Consider the following 21336-nt stretch of genomic DNA (forward strand, 5'->3'; position numbering starts at 1 on the left):
TTAAAATTGAAGGAGAAATAAAAAGCTTCCCAGACAAAAAAAAAACTTAAGGAATTCATTACAAACCAAACCAGTGCTGCAAGAAATGTTAAGGGGCCTGTTGTAAACAGAACGAAAGGGGAAAAGAATATAGGAAAAGAGGAAGATAGCTTTAAAGAATAAAATGACAATAAACAACTACATATCAATAATAACCTTAAATGTAAATGGATTAAATGATCTGATCAAAAGACATAGGGTAGCTGTGTGGATAAGAAAACAGGACCCATACATATGCTGTCTATAAGAGATACATCGCAAAACAAAAGATACACATAGACTGAAAGTAAAAGGATAGAAAAAAATATTTCATGCAAATGGAAATGAAAAAAAAAAGCTGGGGTAGCAATACTTATACAAAATGGACTTTAAAACTAAGAGATAAAGAAGGTCACTACATAATGATAAAAAAGCCAATCCAACAGGAAGAGATAACCATTATAAATATCTATGCTCCTAATATGCACCTAAATATATAAAGCAGACTTTGATGGATATAAAGGGTGAGATCAACAGCAATACTGTAATAATAGGGGACTTCAATACCCCACTAACATCACTAGATAGATCCTCAAGAAAGAAAATTAACAAAGAAACAGCAGACTTAAAGGACACACTAGTTCAATTGGATTTAATAGATATCTTCAGAACCTTTCACCCTAAAGCAGCAGAATATACATTCTTTTCAAGTACTCATGGTACATTCTCTAGGATAGACCACATGTTAGGGCACAAAAGCGGTCTCAACAAATTTAAGAAGATTGAAATCATATCAAGCATTTTTTCTGATCACAATGGCATGAAACTAGAAATCAACCACAACAGAAAAACTGAAAAATACTCAAACACATGGAAACTAAATAGCATGATATTAAATAACAAATGTGTTAACGAGATCAAAGAAGAAATTAAAAAATTTCTAGAAGTGAATAATAACGAGCTTACAACAACTCAAAATTTGTAGGACACAGCAAAAGCAGTACTGATAAGGAAGTTCATAGCACTGCAGGCGTACCTTAAAAAGCTCAAATAAACAACCTAACCCTGCATCTAAAAGAACAAGTAAAGCCCAGAGGTAGTAGAAGGAAGGAAATTAATAAAGATGAGAGCAGAAATAAATGACATAGAGCTGAGATGGCACACCTTTTTATAAAAACTGCCCACTTTTGCAGTGCTGGTCAACTTGGTCCCTCCCGCCCATGAGTGGGCATTCCAGCTTTCATGATGGGCCAATCGCAGGGCTGTTTGGTTGCTCCACTACCGCCCACCATGAAAGCTGGAATGCCCACTCGTGGGAGGAAGGGACCAAGTTGACCAGCACTGCAAAAGTGGGCAGTTTTTATAAAAAGGTTTGCCATCACGGACATAGAGGCTAAAGAATCAATACGGAGGATCAGTGAAACCAAGAGCTGGTTCTTTCAAAGGGTAAACAAGATCGATGAACCTTTAACCAGACTCACCAAGAAAAAAAGAGAGAGAATTCAAATAAATAAAATTAGAAATGAGAGTGGAGATATAACAACTGACACAACAGAAATACAAAATATTGTAAGAAAATACTATGAAGAACTGTATGCCAAAAAATTAAACAACCTAGTTGAAATGGACAAATTCCTTGAAACATATAATCTTTCAAAAATCAATCTGGAAGAATCAGAAAATCTAAACAGACCAATTATAACAAATGAAATCGAAACAGTTATCAAAACACTCCCAACGAACAGTAGTCCTGGGCCAGATGACTTCACAGGTTAATTATACCAAAGATTCAAAGAAGAACTAACTTTTATGCTTCTCAAACTATTTCAAAAAATTCAAGAGGAAGGAAGACTTCCAAGTTCCTTTTATGAGGCGAGCATAATTCTGACTCCAAAACCAGGCAAAGACAACACAAAGAAAGAAAATTATAGGCCGATTTCCCTGAGGAATTTAGATGCTAAAATTCTCAACAAAATATTAGCAAACCGGATCTAGCAATACATGAAAAAATCATACATCATAATCAAGTGGGATTTATTTTGGGGAGGCAAGGATGGTACAATATTCCTAAATCAATCCATGTGATTTATTACATAAACAAAAGGAAGGAGAAAAACCACATGTTAATTTCAATAGGTGCAGAAAAAGCATTTGATAAAATCTAGCATCCATTTATGATTAAAACTCTCAGCAAAGTGGGAATACAGGAAACATACCCTCAACATGGTAAAGGCCATGTATGAAAAACCCACAGCCAGCATCGTAATTAATGGGCAAAAATTAAAATCAAGAAGAAGACAGGGGTGCCCCCTTTCACCACTCTTATTTAACATATAGTACTGGAAGTCCTAGCTACAGTAATCAGACAAGAAGAAATAAAAGGCATCCAAATTGGAAAAGAAGAAGTAAAACTATCATTATTAGCAGATGATATGATACTGTATATAGAAAACCCTAAAGTCTCTGTCAAAAAACTACTGGACCTGATAAATGAATTCAGCAAGGTGGCAGCGCATAAAATTAATACACAGAAATCAGAGGCATTTTTATACACCAACAATGAACTGTCAGAAATAGAAATTAAGGAAACAATCCCCTTCACTACTGCAACCAAAAAAATAAAGTACCTAGGAGTAAATTTAACCAAGGAGGTTAAAGACTTGTACTCAGAAAATTCCAAAACATTGATAAAAGACATCAAAGAAGATATAAACCAAGTGGAAGCAAACACCATGCTCATGGATAGGAAGAATAAACATCATCAAAATGTCTATACTACCCAAAGCAATTTATAAATTCAATGCAATACCAATTAAAATATCAATGACATACTTCAAAGATATAGAACACATATTCCAAAAATTTATACGGAACAAAAAAGGACACGAATAGCCTCAGTAATCTTGAAAAAGAAGAATAAAGTGGGAGGTATCACACTTCTGGGTATCAAGTTATACTACAAGGCCATTGTACTCAAAATAGCTTGGTACTGGCATAAGAACAGGCATATAGATCAATAGAACAGAACAGAGATTCCAGAAATAAACCCACATCTTTATGGACAATTGATATTTGATAAAGGAGGTAAGAGCATACAGTGGAGTAAAAACAGTCTCTTTAACAAATGTTGTTGGGAAAATTGGACAGCTACCTGCAAAAAAATGAAACTAGACCACCAACTTACACCATTCACTAAAATAAACTCAAATGTATAAAAGACTTAAATGTAAGTCGTGAAACTGTAAGCATCTTAGAAGAAAACGTAGTCAGTAAGCTCTCCGACATGTCTCGCAGCAATATATTTGCCAATTTATCTCCACAGGCAAGTGAAATAAAAGACAGGATAAACGAATTGGGGCTATATCAAACTAAAAAGATTTTGTACAGCTAAAGACAATATGAACAGAATAAAAAGACAAACCACACAATTGGAGAACATATTCGATAATATGACTGATAAGTGGTTAATAACCAAAATTTATAAAGAACTTGTAAAACTCAACACCAGGAAGACAAACAATCCAATCAAAAACTGGGCAAAAGAAACGAATAGACACTTCTCCAAAGAGGACATACATATGAAAAAATGCTCAACATCACTAATTATTAGAGAAATGCAAATTTAAACCATAATGAGATACCACCTCACACTAGTCAGAATGGCGCTCATTAACAAAACAACACACGATAGGTGCTGGTGAGAATGTGGAGAAAGGGAAACCCTCCTTCACTGCTGGTGGGAATGCAGACTGGTGCAGCCACTGTGGAAAACAATATGGAGATTCCTCAAAAAATTAAAAATGGCACTGCCTTTTGATCCAGCCATCCTACTTTTTTTTTTATTTTTTATTTTTTTATTGACTTTTTAGAGAGAGGAGTGAGAGAGAGAGAGAAGGGGGAGGAGCAGGAAGCTTCGACTCCCATATGTGCCTTGACCGGGCAAGCCCAAGGTTTCGAACCGGCGACCTCAGTGTTCCAGGTCAACGCTTTATCCCACTGCGCCACCACAGGTCAGGCCCCTACTTTTAGGAATATATCTCAAGAACACCATATCACTGACTCAAAAAAAGAAATCCACTCTCCTGTTTATGGCAGCATTGTTCTCAATAGCGAAGATCTGGAAACAGCTCAAATGTCCGTCAGTAGACGAGTGGATTAAAAAGCAGTGGGGCCCTGGCCAGTTGGCTCAGTGGTAGAGTGTTGGCCTGGCATGCAGGAGTCCTGGGTTCGATTCCTGGCCAGGGCACACAGGAGAGGCGCCCATCTGCTTCTCCACCGCTCCCCCTCTCCTTCCTCTCTGTCTTTCTCTTCCCCTCCCACAACTAAGGCTCCATTGGAGCAAAGTTGGCCAGGGCTCTGAGAATGGCTCTGTGGCCTCTGCCTCAGGCGCTAGAATGGCTCTGATTGCAACAGAGCAACGCCCTGGATGTGCAGAGCATCACCCCCTGGTGGGCATGCTGGGTGGATCCCGGTTGGGCACATGCGGGAGTCTGTCTGACTGCCTCCCTGTTTCCAACTTCAGAAAAATACCAAAAGAAAAAAAAAAGCAGTGGTACACATATACAATGGAATTCTGTGGGGCTATGAAAAAGAAGGAAGTATTTCCTTTTGCTACAACATGGATGGACCTGGAAACTGTTAAGTGAGATAAGCCAGGCATAGAAAGAAAAGTATCGTATTTCCTCACTCATTTGAGAAATCCAAGGAACAATGTGAACTGAGGAATGGAATTAAACTTGAAGGGAAGAGGGGAGGGAGCTGCTGGGATTGGTAAAGGATTAGTTGAGGGGATTTGGGGGGAGATGGAATGCAATCAGGCAACACTAGAATCTATGTAGATACAATAAATTAAATAAAAAAAGAAAAGCAAGCTCACAGGTTAATCTGATTATGAATTCTTAACTGACGGTCATGGTGATAGTCATGTGCCAGGCACTTAACTTTTTAGTTAAAGGTTTATCTTTGTCTTAAGCAAGCCCTGTCCACAGTTCATATAGGTTTAAAAAAAGTAAACTGGTGGATCCATCTGAACACCTTGAAATATTAAGTAAAAATTTATTATTTTCAATAATTTGTCAAAATCCAGTTATTTTTAATGAGGGAAACTATCGTTTATATTAAAAAAAATTTTTATTTAACTGCATAGCTACAATTCTGCTATAAATGGACTACATCATTGACAAAACTTTAAAACATAATTTAGTGTTTGTTTCTCTTCATAACAAGAGTTGTAGAAACCTCCATTTTTTTATCATTCATTTTTCCTTTTTCCCATCATTGCCTTAATATCTCTCATTCACTACATGCTCATAGTTAAACAAACTAATAAATACTGTGGATAAATTTATAAATTGGATAATTGAGATTATATAAACAGCAAGAGTAACACAATTTTGTCTTCATCTTAAAGTTTAAAAAGTAAGCGTGCCATTACTTTTATAGCTTTTACAAAATCTTTTTCATCTTTAACATCATTTATTCCTAGGGAATGTAAATATATTAAATGTAGGCTATGAAATCTATTTCATAATAATTTGATTCAAATAAAAGTTTTCTAAAGTTGTGTAACATTGTGTTATGAAACCTATAAACATATTCAATTATTATTATTTTTAATCTTTTTTAGTATGTCAGACTATCCTATGACACCAAAACTGAAGTCATTCTGCAACTTCTGCTTAAAGAATGGCAAATGGAATTACCCAAACTTGTTATCTCTGTACATGGGGGCATGCAGAAATTTGAGCTTCACCCACGAATTAAGCAGTTGATTGGAAAGGGTCTTATTAAAGCTGCAGTTACAACTGGAGCCTGGATTTTAACTGGAGGAGTAAACACAGGTACTCTGATGATCATGCCAATTTTATTTAGTGTGTTTGTAAATTTTTCATGATACCAATTAGATATTTGAAACAATAGTCAATACCGAGTGTAAGTATATTTTTTTCTGTTAAATAATCTAGAGTTCCTAAATATAAATGGTAACTATAAAAGTATTTGGTTTTCATTTAGCCTTTTAAAAAAATAATACACTTTAGAGTAGGCATTGGCAAACTGTGGCCCATGTATCAAATCCAATCAACTCTTTGTTTTTGTAAATAAAGATTGATTGGAATATAGACTCTGTTTTGTATTATTTGTGACTACTTTTGTGCTACAATAACAGAGGTGAATAGTTGTGAGAGACTATGTCCTGCACAGTCTAAAACATTTACTATTTGGCTTTTTACCCAAAAAAAGGGGTTATGACCCCTACTATAGAGCAAAGTTTTATTCCTATCACTTTCTAGCTACTGGTAAATTGATAGAAGAATGGAATTCATTCCCTTGGCCATAGTAAGAAATAGCTTTCAAAATTAATTGTTAATATACTTTAATCTTCCATTATGAGTCTTCTCTATCAAATATACAGGTTAGATATAAGGAAGGCAAATTAATTTAAATATCCAAAGTGAAACAATTTTCAGTTATTAGCATGCAGTTATCTAATCATTAGCAACAATTATGTTTTGAACCTCATTGTTAAGAATTCTTTTGGATGCTGAAACTGTATTCCACAAAATGAATAAAATATTTACCTTCATGGAGCTTACGTTCTGGTGGGGGAGATACAACAAGCAGATAACTAAATAATATATAATATGATAGTTTAATTTTTTTTGGAACTTATACAAAGTCATCTTTTCAAATTTTTTTTTGGTAATCATTTTTGTTTTTCAATTACAGATGAGATACAATATTAAGTTAGTTTCAAGTGTTCAACGCAGTGATTAGATGTTATATAACTTACTAAGTGATCATCCTGATAATTCTCCTACCCATCTGACACCATACATAGTTGTTAGAATATTATTATTTCCTGTGCTGTACTTTACATCCCCATGAGTATTCTGTAACAACCGATTTGCACTTCTTAATAATTTCATCTTTTTCACCCATCCTCCCCTAACTCCCTTAAATTTGGTAACCATTAAAATGTTCTCTGTATCTGTGAGTTGGTTTCTGTTCTGCTTTTTTGTATATTTCTTTCTTTAGATTCAATTATTGATAGGTATATATTTATTCCCATTTTATTGTTCATATTTTTAAATATTTTTTCCTTTTCTTTTTAAAGAAGACCCTTTAACATTTTATATAATACTGGTTTGGTGGTGATGAACTACTTTAGCTTTTTCTTGTCTGGGAAGTTCTTTATATGTCCTTTGATTCTAAATGATAGCTTTGCTGGATAGAGTAAGTAATCTTGGTTGTAGGACCTTGCTTTTCATCACTTTGAATATTTCTTGCTCTACTCCCTCCTGACCTGCAGTTTCTGTTGAGCAGTCAGCTGATAGCCTTAACAAGAGCTTCCTTATAGATAACTAACTGCTTTTTTCTCTTGCTGCTTTTAAGATTCTCTTTCTGTCTTTAATCTTTATTATTTTAATTTGATGTGTCATGGTGCGAGCCTCTTTGGGTTCATCTTGTTTGGGACTTTCTGTGCTTCCTGGACTTGTATTTTTGTTTTCTTCACCAAGTTAGGGAAGTTTTCTGTCATTTTATAAAATAGGTTTTCAATTTTTTGTTCTCTCTCTTCTCCTTCCAGCACCTCCCTGATGCGAATGTTGGCATACTTGGAGTTGTTCCAGAGGTTCCTTGCATTATCTTCATTTTTTGGATTCTTTTTTCTTTTTGCTGTTCTGATTGGGTGTCTTGTTTCCTTATATTCCAAATCACTGATTTTATTCTTGGCTTCATCTTCTCTACTGTTGATTCCCTGTAAATTAGTCTTCATTTCATTTAATCTTCATTTCTGACTGGTTCTTTTTTGTGGTTTCTATGTCCTTTTCCTTGCTGTTCAAGTTCTGATTAGGTTTCTTGAGCATCCTTATAACCATTGTTTTGAAATCAGTGTCTGTTGGCTTGCTTGCCTGCATTTCGTGTAGTTCTTTTTCTGGAGACTTCTCCTGTCCTTTCATTTGAGACCTGTTTATCTGCATTTTGGCTGCTTTCCTATGTTGTTTCCTGTGTATTAGGTAGAGCTGCTATGTCTCCCAGACTTGGTAGTGTGGCCTTTTAAAATAGGTGTCTTGTAAGGACCAGTTGGCATAGCCTCCTCAGTTATCCGAGCTGAGTGCTCCAAGAGGGCCCCTGTGTGGGCTGTGTGCATGATCCTTTTTATATGTAGTTGTGTTGTAAAGTAGCGTACCTAATTCCATGGGCTATGTAGAGATGCAGGATACAGAAGAATTTTTAGGAGGAGATTTATTAATAAGCTGGTTGCATATGATTTAAATGGGGTATAGCTAACTGTAAAGCCAGTAGCCATGGCCACCATCACAGCCGCCTGGCCCATGCAGGTTTGTATTTGATTTGGACAGACGATAATGAAACAACGGAGCCAATAAATGGTGGGCCATTAGCTTTAATCCTAGCTTGCACCTGGCGGGCAAGAAATACACACAGTGAGAAAACACTTTCCTTTCCATTCAGGGCTCCCAAAGCCACTGACTTATCCGAGTTTCCTAGAATCAAAGGTTTTAGCTCACCAGCCTTATTCACTATGTTCCCCATCTCCCACTCTCTGCACAAACTCTGCACAAACTGGCTTATCCTTCAGCACCCCGCCATCTTGGCTGCTTCTCCTCTCCCATGTGGCTTTTCTCTGCTCCCCTGTCTAATGCTAATCTCAGGAACAGAGAGAGCAAGCTCCCAGTCTTCCCCATTTTATAGTATAGAAATCAAAACCTTTATACAAACAAGGAAGTTTTTGATACAAAGCCACTTACCTGAGGCATAAATGGGATTCCTCATGAGAGTGCACTACCCTCTATCCTACAACAGTCAAGGGTGTGGGGAAAAGCTTAGTCTTAAAACTAAGCCTTAGGCTATAAGGGACGTTGTCTGCTTACAGCCTGTCCCTCACATCCAATGCAAACTATAAGTGAGCAAACATACATATCATATTTACAAACTTATTTGACCAACATTAACCCAAATCCCATGTTTGTCCCAAACTAGGCCCGAAGCTAGTTTATGTAGACTTGATCACATATAAGTTGGGGGAAAAAGAGGGGTAGCATGACACAATAGTCGATCATTAACAAGCTTACAACATTCGTCTATAGGATCTATAAAAAACATTCCTACATATTAAAATTTCAAGGTAACACAATAGTGATGTCGTTTTACATATCAAAGACATTTACAAATATTTTAGTGTCTACCTCCCATCCCTTTGTCTAGAGGTATATGTTACTCTCAGCACTCCAGGAAGGGAGGAAGAGTTAAAATCAGTGTAGGATATGCAAACATTGTCTCCCAAAGGATCCCATTGAAGGGGGGAGGTTCTTCAGATAACCTTTATTTTTTCAGAGAACTATAGTTAAACTAGATGACCCAGTTGTTCTTGTAAGCCAGGAAGCTCCCATATTCTTTTCCCTCCATTCTCTAAAGAAAGGAGGAAGCAAGAAGCCTGGCTTTTCCTCTTTAAAATGGCGTTGCTAATACTGAGTCGTACAGTTCTTTGACACCTTATCACAGTTGAGCCTTGTTTGCTGTTGGCATCACTGGAAGGAATTGACCCCAGCTGACTGCAAGGACCAGCTGCAACTGCAGTGGAGGAGCTCCTGTGCAACAGTTGATCCTATGGACCAGAATTTGCTTCAGTAAGGCTTTGGTGCTTACTGAGTTCGCCCTTGGAGTGCGTTGTTTTGTGGAGGTGATAGATTAGTAATCTGAAATGGTCTGAAACTGTCCACCAGATGCACATGGGCCTCCCAGCAGGCTCAAGGTCAGCCACCACCTGTCTCCTGCCTGAGGCCACCTGGCAAGAGATATTATAGAGCAATGTGCAGATGGGTGCTACTTGTGCTGGGCTTGGAGTTGTGCAGAAGCCAAGCTGTGAACCAAGGCTGGCTGCAGCTAGTGCCAGATCTGGGGCCACTTTGCAAGAGGTACAGGGTATGCAGAGACTACATACACTTGAAGTCTGAAGCATGAGGCAAGAGAAGCCATTTGTATGGAAAAGCAACTGGAGGCCCTGGCCGGTTGGCTTGGTGGTAGAGCGTCGGCCTGGCGTGCGGAAGTCCCAGGTTCGATTCCCGGCCAGGGCACACAGGAGAGGCGCCCATCTGCTTCTCCACCCCTCCCCCTCTCCGTCTCTCTCTTCCCCTCCTGCAGCCGAGGCTCCATTGGAGCAAAAGATGGCCCGGACGCTGGGGATGGCTCCTTGGCCTCTGCCCCAGGTGTAGAGTGGCTCTGGTCGCTACAGAGCAACGCCCCGGATGGGCAGAGCGTTGCCCCCTGGTGGGCGCGCCGGGTGGATCCCGGTCAGGCGCATGCGGGAGTCTGTCTGTCTCTCCCCGTTTCCAGCTTCTGAAAAATACCACACACACAAAAAAAGAATAAAGAAAAAGAAAAGAAAAGCAACTGGAAATGACTTGGGTGGGCCTGCAAGTTAGGTGGGGCCAGGTCTTAGGGAATGACCTGGGCAGGTACAAATAGTGTGAGCCAGGTTGATAGAAACTCAGATGTGGTGCCTGTCTGCAGGCTCTGGGAGAAGGGTGGTCTCAAAAAGGAACAGTGGCCGCTGCCAGCACTTTTATCTGGCAGAAAGTTGCTCCCCAGCTGTTGTCCCGATGTTATAGTTCAGTTCATCCGAGTATGTCCTTGGTTCCTTTCAGGATGCTTCCCCAAAGCTCAGAGGGTGTAGGTCTAAATAAGTTTGTGTACAGGCCTTTTAAGGGAAACTGCCTGAAACTCTAGCAGCTCTCTGACTCACTCAGCCACAATCTGTGCTGGTTTTTACAGCCAGAAGCTTTGGGGACTTCTCTTCCTGGCTCTGGATTCCTGGACTGGGAGGCCTGAGGGGGGGCTGGGACCCCTTGCTCCTCAGGAAGGAACTCTGCAGCCAAGATATTCCTACCAGTTTTTACCTGCCACATGTGGACGTGGGACCAGCCCATTCCATGTCTTTGCCCCTCTTACCAGTCTGGATGTGGCTTCTTTAAATTCCTAGTTGTAGAACTTCCATTCAGTCAGATTTCAGGTGACTCTGAATGATGGTTGTTCTGTAGTTTAGTTGTAATTTTGATATGGTTGTGGGAGGATTTGAGTACTTCATTTACCTATACTGCCATTTTTATCAGAAGTATATGTTAGTTTCTCTGAGTAATAGTTTTTCTGACATATCTTTATAAGGGAAACATAAAAAATAAAGAAAATACAGTAAACTAAAAGGCTTTTGCACAGCAAAGGAAGCCATCAACAAAATGAAAGACAATCCACTGAATAGGAGAAGATGCTCACTAGTGATACATCCAGTAAGGGGTTAATATCCAAAATTTATAAAAAACTTAGACAACTCCAAAAAAACAATCCATTTAAAAATGGGCAGAGGACCTAAATAGAGACTTCTTCAAAGAGGACATACAGATGGCCAATAGACATGTATGAAAAGATGCTCAAAGTCATTGTCATAAAAATGTAAAATAAGACCACAGGAGATAATTCACACCTGTTAGAATGGCTGTCATCAGTAACTATAAAGAACAAATATGGAGAAAAAGGAACCCTAATGTGCTGTTTGTTGGTGGGAGTGCAGATTGGCGTAGTCACTATGGAAAATAGTATGGAGGGTTCTCAAAATATTTAAAATGGAATTGCCTTATGACCTAGCAATTCCACTTCTGGGTATATATCTGAAGAAACCCAAAAGCCTAATTTGAAAGAATGTATGCACCCCTATGTTCATTGCAACTTTATTTATAATATTCAAGATATGGAAGCTACCCAAGTGCCCATCAGTAGACAAGTGGATGAAAAAGTGGTGGTACATACATACAGTGGGATATTACTGAGCCATAAAAAAGAACAAAATTTTATAGTTTCTGATATTGTGGATGGATCTAGAGGATATGATAAGTGAAATAAGTCAGAAAGACATGATTTCACTTATAAGTGGAATCTAAAGAACAAAATGAAGAAACAAAACAGAAACAGACGTGTAGCTATAGAGAACAGACTGGTGATTGCTAGAGAGGACGGGTATTGGGGAACTGGGTGAAAAAGGTGGAAGGATTGAGGAGTACAGATTGGTAACCATATCATGGAGATGTAAAGTACAGCATAGGAAATATAATCAGTATTGTAATAAGTACGTATGGTGCCAGGTGGGTACTGAAAATATCAGGTGGAACACTGTGAAATATGATTATTACCCTGCTCAATACCTGAAACTAATAGAATGTGAACTATTGAATGTGAACGTTAATTGCAAAAAATAAAACCTATGGTGAACTCATAAAATATGTATACTATGTTAGATAAATGCTATGTAGACACGTGAACTGTAGAGGAGAGATGGTTAGGGGGGTGCAAGAGGCTTCACTGAGCAAGTGACATTTGAGTAGAGATGGAAGGAAATGAAGGAGCAATAATGTGGGGTAGTGTGTTGGGAGAAGAAGAAGCAGTTGGTGTGTTGGGAGAAAGGTCCTTTGTAGCTAGAGTGGAATGAGCAAGAAATACTAGATGAGAAGGTCAGAAAGCAGTGGGTGTGTGATGGGGGTTAGAATGGGGCGGCGTGGTCAATAGTGGCAATAGGCAGATCTCCCCCCGCCCCAGTAAATACAGTATTTTATTAACTTATAGGCAGATCTTTATATAAAGCCTTGTAGTTCATTTTAAGCACTTTGACTTTTTCTGTGAATGAGAAAGGACAGTTTTAAGCAGAGTTGAAAAGAGCAAAGATCACTTGGATGTTACGATGTTACTTTGAAAGTAGATTTTAAACAAGCAGGGCAGCAGTTGGAAGGCCAGTGAAGATACTGCTTCCATATCCAGGTAAGGAATGAAGTATGATGGATTATAAAAATCAAATTGAATGATGCACTCCTTTGCTGGGGCTGCCATAAAAAAATACCACAGGTTAAGATAGCTTGAACAACAGAAATTCCTTTTCTTCTAGTTCTGTAGGTCCAAGATCAGGATATTAGCAGGTTTTGTTCCTTCTGAAGCCTCTTCGTTTTGGCTGTCAGATGGTACCTCACTGTCCTGTCATGGCCTCTCCTCTGTGCATTTGCATCCCTTGTATCTCTTTTTGTGTCCAAAGTTCTTCTCAGGATATTGGACAGGTTGGATTTGGGCCGCCCTAACCTCCTTATTTTAATGTAATAACCCCTCTGAAGGACCTGATTCCAGATAGTCATATTCTCAGGTACTGGCGATTAGGATTTCAGCATAGGAACTTTGGGGAGGATGCAGTCCAGCTCATAACAAGTGATAATGAGGAGTTCTGTGCTCTTTTGAATTGTCTTCTGTCCTCCCAGTTTTTGAGTCAGTTGGATAACTTTTATACTTGTTTGGTATGTATTTGTGTGTGTGTGTATTGCTTATTATTTTTCATTAAAAAAATATTTTACTGATATTAGAGAGAGAAAGAGAGAGAGACAAAAATATCAAACTGTTTCTGTATGTGCCCTGACCAGGTATTGAACCAGCAACCTTTGCATATCAGGAGGATGCTCTAACAAACTGAGCTATCCAGCCAGGGCCATACCTTTTATTTTTTAAGATGGTATGTAGAGCAATAACAAAAAACTGTAGTTACTTACATGAGGAATCTAAGAAAGAACTAATCATAACAACATGGTAAAAGTTAATGTTTACATGCGTTTCAGGCAGTTGTGATTTGACATTGTGGAGTTTTTAATCTTTGTGGTCTTGTGTTTGTTTGTTTTTTTGAAAATTTGTCTTTTGGACCTTGTTGCATTGTATCTGTATGTGTAAAGAACAAGATCTCAATTGTAACATTGTAGATTGAACATATGATTGTTCTGATTGAAAATCAGTAAAGATTTTCAAATTTTGTATCAACAGGTGTGGCTAAACATGTTGGTGATGCCCTCAAAGAACATGCTTCCAGATCATCTCGAAAGATTTGCACTATTGGAATAGCTCCATGGGGAGTGATTGAAAACAGAAATGATCTTGTTGGGAGAGATGTAAGAATGATTTTAAATTTCTTATATTTGAACTTATATATAAACAAAATTAAAGTAAGGATCTTTTGAGTAAACTTAAAATACTTATGAACACATCATATCTTTCAAATTACCTTTAAAAAGTATTTTTCTGAGGTTTTCTTCTGATCTTTTTGAAAATACATTCATAGATACAAATAATTGTCATTATAGTGTTAGTGCATTTCGGTTTCTGCCTTTTTTGTATAACATTTCACACCTTTTCCATATCATGGCAGTCTTTATAATTTAATTTTTAATGACTTGTGACATTAATAATTTTTATTGTGCCTGACCAGGCGGTGGCGCAGTGGATAGAGCATTGGACTGGGATGTGGAGGACCCAGTTTTGAGACCCTGAGGTCTCCAACTTGAGCGTGGGCTCATCTGGTTTGAGCAAAAGCTCACCAGCTTGGACCCAAGGTCGTTGGCTCAAGCAAGGGGTTACTCGGTCTGCTGTAGCCCCCACAGTCAAGGCACATAAGAGAAAACAATCAATGAACAACTAAGATGTCACAGTGAAAAAAAATGAATGATTGATGCTTCTTATCTCTCTCAGTTTCTGTCTGTCACTATCTATCCCTCTCTCTGACTCTCTGTCTCTGTAAAAAAAAAAAAAAAAAGGCCCTGGCCGGTTGGCTCAGCGGTAGAGCGTCGGCCTGGCATGCGGGGGACCCGGGTTCGATTCCCGGCCAGGGCACATAGGAGAAGCGCCCATTTGCTTCTCTACTCCCCCCCTTCCTCTCTGTCTCTCTCTTCCCCTCCCGCAGCCAAGGCTCCATCGGAGCAAAGATGGCCCGGGCTCTGGGGATGGCTCCTTGGCCTCTGCCCCAGGCGCTAGAGTGGCTCTGGTCACAACAGAGCGACACCCCGGAGGGGCAGAGCATTGCCCCCTGGTGGGCAGAGCATCGCCCCTGGTGGGCGTGCCGAGTGGATCCCGGTCGGGCGCATGCAGGAGTCTGTCTGACAGTCTCTCCCCGTTTCCAGCTTCAGAAAAAAAAGAAAAAAAAAAGAATTATTATTATCAGTAAGAGTAGTAAATCAAATGCTAATATTTTATTTGAACAGGTTAAAGACATGAACTGGTTTTATTTATCAAGTGACTTAAAAAGGAATTATTAAATTATAATGACCACTTTGAAGTGATCATTAAGCAATTAAATTTCTACTATTAACTTTAAAGATCTAGTTATGGCTAGAAAAATAGCAATGTGATATTTGATAGTTTTTACTTAGTATTCTATTTATATTGCCCTTTTATGCACCAATAATTAATCATTTCTTCACATTCTTGTTTGCTACTTCTTCCTTTGCATGTGATAATGAAATCTATATTCAGCAATAAGAGTCAAAGCATAATTGTATCATCAGCCAATTACTGATTAATCTTTGGCAGCTTAAAAGCTTGTGCTTTTTGGTATATTTTTTGACATTTTTTATTTGTTGCCATAGGTAAATTGAATTTTACCTCTTACTTTCCTTTACAGGTTATTTCAAAGTTTATTTTTACTTTACATTATGTTGTATTTAATACTTTCCACTAACACTTATATTTGGTATTGTTTAGGTGGTTGCTCCTTATCAAACCTTATTGAACCCTCTGAGCAAATTGAATGTTCTGAATAATCTGCATTCCCATTTCATATTGGTGGATGATGGCACTGTTGGAAAATATGGGGCAGAAGTCAGACTGAGAAGAGAACTTGAAAAAACTATTAATCAGCAAAGAATTCATGCTAGTAAGGGAATTTATAAATTTGTTATTGTTGAAATTACTCTGGGCTATATTAGTTGCCAGTAACATTCTTAAAAGGTAGAATGTTCTTTGAAGGGCTCATTTTATCATGTCACAATATAGCATATGAAACAACTAAGAATGACTGACCTTAGACAAAATAAAGTGACCTTGAAAAAGAAGTCCAAGGCTAAATAGGGTACTCAGATATTTCTACCAAAGCCACAAAGGTTCATGGGAAGTTCTGTTATTGTAACCCCGTTGCCACCCAAGGAACTCAGAAATAATTTTAATATGGGATGTATTCTAATGCATGACTTTGAAATTCAAGATTTAAGAGTGAAAGAGGGAAAGAATGCTTTATTGCAAAGAGGTAATCACCTTGCTTAAAGTTTATCACATAAGTGTGGGTGTGTCTTAAAAGTTGATATTCTTGATTCTGGTCTTTTAAACTGTGGTCAAACTTTTTTGTTCAACATTTAGATTTTTATTTCAAAAAAGAAATTTTATAATCTTAGGACACCATGAAGGTTCATAGAGCTCTATGACAAAGTGAAATAGAAATTCAAAATTATGGAACAGTGCATGTAGATTATGATGGAGTCATAGCATTTCTTAAAAATTAGGAATATTTTAGAATCTTACAGTTACCTATCTTTGAATTCTCTCATTGCATTGCAGGTAACTATTAAAAACAAAAGTTGGTATTCAGTAATTTATTTCTGTTATTCTTGTAGAGGTCTAGGTTTTTATCAATTAGTTCCTTTTATGGAATCCTGATTCTCTTACTAGTTTCTGTATTAATGTTGCAGTGTATTTGAAATGAGAAATATACATTTTAACAATAAGTAAAAACATATATCTTATATTAGAAATTAAATTAGACGGTATTAAGAAGCAAATTCTAAAACAAACATTTTTTGCTAAATCATTTTTAATTTTACTTAAAAATTACATTTAAAGGGGTGATATTGATCAGTAAGAGTACGTAGGTTTCAAGTAAATATTTTTATAGCATTTGAACTGTTAATTATGTTGTGTACCCATCACTCAATAAAACAAATTAATGTTATATATTTCTTATCAAGAGTTCAATTAGTGAATTAAACAAAATAATTTTACTTTTCAACAAATACATAAATTCTAGTGTATGCCTAATTAGATATTGGATTTTCTAATTTTGTCATTGAGAACAGACTTTAAGCAATGAAAAAGTATAGTTTATTCAGTATTTTATTTATCTATGCCAGACTAGTAGCACATTGAGTGCTTAAAATTAAGTCAGTACAGTTTTGAGAGAAATTACATTGGCTTTTATTTTTATTTTGTTTTTGATTGAGTAAAAAAGAAGATTAAATTACTAGTTTTGTCTAATATCTTAAATCTTTTACTCTTTTAAGGAATCGGTCAAGGTGTCCCTGTGGTGGCACTAATATTTGAGGGTGGACCAAATGTTATCCTCACCGTTTTAGAATACCTTCAGGAAAGTCCTCCTGTCCCAGTTGTCATATGTGAGGGAACAGGCAGAGCTGCAGATCTACTAGCATACATTCATAAACAAACAGAAGAAGGAGGGTAAGTGTGGGATTACAACAAATTTATAATTACTTTATGTAAAGAGGCTTGTGGTGTTTTAGAATATTAGATTCATTTCAGTGTGTTATGAACATGAAAATTTGATGTTTAATATAATACCTTGTTAAGGCTTGAGGAAGTAGCTTGCCTGACATTATTGGAATGAATTAAAATATGCAAATCTTCATAGAGGACAGTTTTATAAGATCTGTCAAATATACAGAGGCATATATCTTTTGGCCTAGTTCCATTTCTGGGAATTATTTCTGCAGATCTATTTATACACATATGAATAACATATATATGAAGTTACTTGTTATGGCATTGTTTGTAATAGTAAAAGATTGGAACAAAATAGAGCATACATCAAAGGGACGAGGTTAATAAATTATGGTCTGTCTGCACAATAGATTCGTTTTTATTTTTTAAGACTTTATTTATTTTAGAGAGGAGAGAGAGAGAAAGAGAGAGAGAGAGAGAGAAAGAGAAAGAAGGGAGGAGCAGGAAGCATCAACTCCATATGTGCCTTGACCAGGCAAGCCAGGGTTTTGAACCAGAGACCTCAGTGTTCCAGGTCGATGCTTTTATCCACTGCACCACCACCAGTCAGGCCCATGGATTAGTTTGTAGCTGAGTGAGGTTGGTATGTATTAGATTTAGGAAGATTACTAAAATATATTAATATACAGAAAAAGGAAGGTGCAGAGTAGCATGTATATTGTGCTATACCTTTTATGTAGGGGGAAAAAAAGGAATAATTATTTATACACATAGAAAGAGATCCAGGAAAGTTATACCAATTCTTAGTGTTCCTTGAAAGCAGTTGAGGTGAAACTGGGAAGGTGAAAAACAGTGGGAATATTTTTATTATGAATTTTCATGTTTTTACATTTTAGAGTACAGTATATCATTATATTTTTGAGCTGTGTAAATATACTACCTATTGAGAAAAGGAATAAAAATGTACATGTGCTCATGTTAAAGATATCTTGATGAAATAGTGCTTTATATGCCGTAATATCTTAAAAGTTATCTTTATATATATATATTTTTTTTTTTTTAAGAGAGAGAGAGAGGGACAGGCAGGGACAGATAGACAAGAAGGAATAGAAATGAGAAGCATCAACTCATGAATGTAGCACCTTAGTTGTTCATTGATTGCTTTCTCATATGTGCCTTGATGAGGGGGGTGCTCCAGCTGAGCCAGGACCCCTTGTTCAAGCCAGTGACTATGGGGTCACATCTATGATCCCACGCTCAGGCCAGCGAGCCTGTGCTCTAGCTGGTGCTCAACCTCAGGGTTTTGAACTTGAGTCCTCACTGTCCCAGGTCGACACTATTCGCTGCGCCACTGCCTGGTCAGACAAAATTATCTTTATATATCTTACAAAATATGAATACCGATATTGAAATACATACCTTAATAAAAAAATTTCAAAATAATTTAAAGGGAAAAATTACTATTTTATTCCTCCCTTGTGGCTTATATGGGAGTCTCATGAAGGAGAAAATTTCACTGAGGGTCAAATATTTAAGATTAATACAGTAGCTTGAAAGGTCATACATGGATCTATCTGTACTTTATATTAGATTCTACACATAATGAAAATTAAAACAGTGGATTAAATTATGTTTCCTCTTATTATAGGAATCTTCCAGATGCAGCAGAACCTGATATTATTTCAACCATCAAAAAAACATTTAACTTTGGCCAGAGTGAAGCAGTTCATTTATTTCAAACATTGATGGAGTGTATGAAAAGAAAGGAACTTGTAAGTAGATTTTAGCAGAATAAACCTATTACTTCAAAGTTCTTTCTAAATTGGTGAACAATGTAAAGATGTCATTTATTGTTTTTATTTCAGCTGAAAGACATAAAAGGATTATAGTTTTTATATGGTATTGAGAAATATATTTGCTCTTCTATTTTAGGAAAAGTTTCATAACTAAGCCTTAACAGATTATGTCTAGGCATAAGGAAGCATGCTAAAGAGTTAATGTCTTTAAAATATATTTAGAAACCAAAAAATTGTAACTATTTTCTTCTGTTCAAATTAAATTAAAGATTAGTGCTCTTAATTTCAGTCATCTAAACATGGATTTAAATTTGCAGAGAAAATTTTTTGTCAACTCTCTAAGTGGTGGATGATTTGCTGTTTTCTTTCATTTATTTTATTTCTGTACACTTGAAAATGAGATGAGTTGAAAAATTTGTATTAGAGTTATTACAATAGTCTTTTTCTTTATGAAAAACATTATTACAAAAAAGCCTCTTAAATGATGTTACATTTCAAATAATTTAAAGAAATTTCTAGTTAAGAAACATTTTTCATCGAAGACACATCTAATATCTTGAATGCTCACTCTTTAGGAGGAACAGCAGGATTTTTCCAGATAAATTTCCCAGTCCATAAGTCGCTTACTTTAAGTAAAGGATATAAGCTAAGTTAAAACAATGAGTTTAATAAGAAATCGAATATTTTGAGTGTACTTGCCATTTTAATTTCATGTTTTTTGGTTCCTTATTTCTGACCAAGAAATGAACCCCCACTACCATATCGCCTATGTAGTTTGAAATTACTGTTTAATGTGTCTTATGCCTTACCTTTTCAAATATAAAGGCATAATATTATGAATTAATCTTTAAATAGATCACTGTTTTTCACATTGGATCTGATGAACATCAAGATATAGATGTAGCGATACTTACTGCACTGCTTAAAGGTATGGTTTAATTATTATTTTTATTTGTAATCTTTCATTTATATCCTATTTCTACATGATAGTACCTTTTTTTTTTTTTTTTTTTTTTTTTCATTTTTCTGAAGCTGGAAACAGGGAGAGATAGTCAGACAGACTCCCGCATGCGCCCGACCGGGATCCACCCGGCACGCCCACCATGGGGCGGCGCTCTGCCCACCAGGGGGCGATGCTCTGCCCATCCTGGGCGTCGCCATATCGCGACCAGAGCCACTCTAGCGCCTGGGGCAGAGGCCGAGGAGCCAGCCCCAGCGCCCGGGCCATCTTTGCTCCAATGGAGCCTTGGCTGCGGGAGGGGAAGAGAGAGACAGAGAGGAAAGCGCGGCGGAGGGGTGGAGAAGCAAATGGGCGCTTCTCCTGTGTGCCCTGGCCGGGAATCGAACCCGGGTCCTCCGCACGCTAGGCCGACGCTCTACCGCTGAGCCAACCGGCCAGGGCCTGATAGTACCTTTTAATTTAGCGCAGTGTTTGGGAACTGGCTTTTTCAATAATTTTTCTTTGTGAAAGACACATTAGCTTTCTTTGACAATAACTTAGCTTTTGTGTTTACTTTGTAGAAATATTTTAAGATCATAGAGGATTTATGCCACCATACCCATTTTAATTATCCTGTTAAGAATGTATCATGGCCTGACCAGGCGGTGGCGCAGTGAATAGAGCATCAGACTGGGATGCAGAGGACCCAGGTTCGAGACCCCGGGGTCGCCAGCTTGAGCGTGGGCTCATCTGGCTTGAGTGAAAAGCTCACCAGCTTGGACCCAAGGTCACTGGCTCGAGCAAGGGGTTACTCGGTCTGCTAAAGGCCCGCAGTCAAGGCATATACGAGAAAGCAATCAATGAACAACTAAGGTGTCACAACAAAAAACTGATGATTGATGCTTCTCATCTCTCTCTGTTCCTGTCTGTCTGTCCTTATCAATCCTTCTTTCTGATTCTCTCCCTGTTCCTTAAAAAAAAAAAAAAAGAATGTATCACATTTTCAATTGCCTAAAAGATAAAGGTAATAATATATTAGTTGACAGAAATTTAAGATTGTGTTCCTAAACATGCTTTTTTCATTCTGAAGAGAAATTTGGAAAGAAAACTAAGTGTGCTTCTTGGACAGAGGGGTTAATGCCTGTGCACATTGGACTGTATTCCTATTATTATCTTGCCAAAGGTATCCAACTGATACAACAAACGGTATTACAGTGAAAAATCTTTTCAAAAATTAGAGACTAAAATAGTTTCCTATCTGAGGAACTGAAA

General features: G+C 37.4%; 1 protein-coding gene across 2 annotated transcripts in view; it reads left to right on the forward strand.

Moving 5' to 3' along the window:
• TRPM7 (transient receptor potential cation channel subfamily M member 7) overlaps positions 1–21336 on the forward strand; it is a 128094-nt gene that overhangs the window by 39316 nt on the left and 67442 nt on the right. Inside the window, exons 5-10 of one of the 2 annotated variants that reach the window (XM_066343993.1) lie at positions 5645–5858; positions 13876–14000; positions 15586–15757; positions 17154–17328; positions 18977–19100; positions 19980–20052. In XM_066343993.1, the coding sequence (XP_066200090.1) occupies positions 5645–5858; positions 13876–14000; positions 15586–15757; positions 17154–17328; positions 18977–19100; positions 19980–20052 (883 nt within the window). Of the gene's footprint in view, positions 1–5644; positions 5859–13875; positions 14001–15585; positions 15758–17153; positions 17333–18976; positions 19101–19979; positions 20053–21336 lie in introns of those variants that run through there. The other variant, XM_066343994.1, reaches the window with a different exon arrangement.

This window comes from Saccopteryx leptura, chromosome 6 (genome assembly GCF_036850995.1).
Source record: "Saccopteryx leptura isolate mSacLep1 chromosome 6, mSacLep1_pri_phased_curated, whole genome shotgun sequence".
Taxonomy (NCBI): domain Eukaryota; kingdom Metazoa; phylum Chordata; class Mammalia; order Chiroptera; family Emballonuridae; genus Saccopteryx; species Saccopteryx leptura.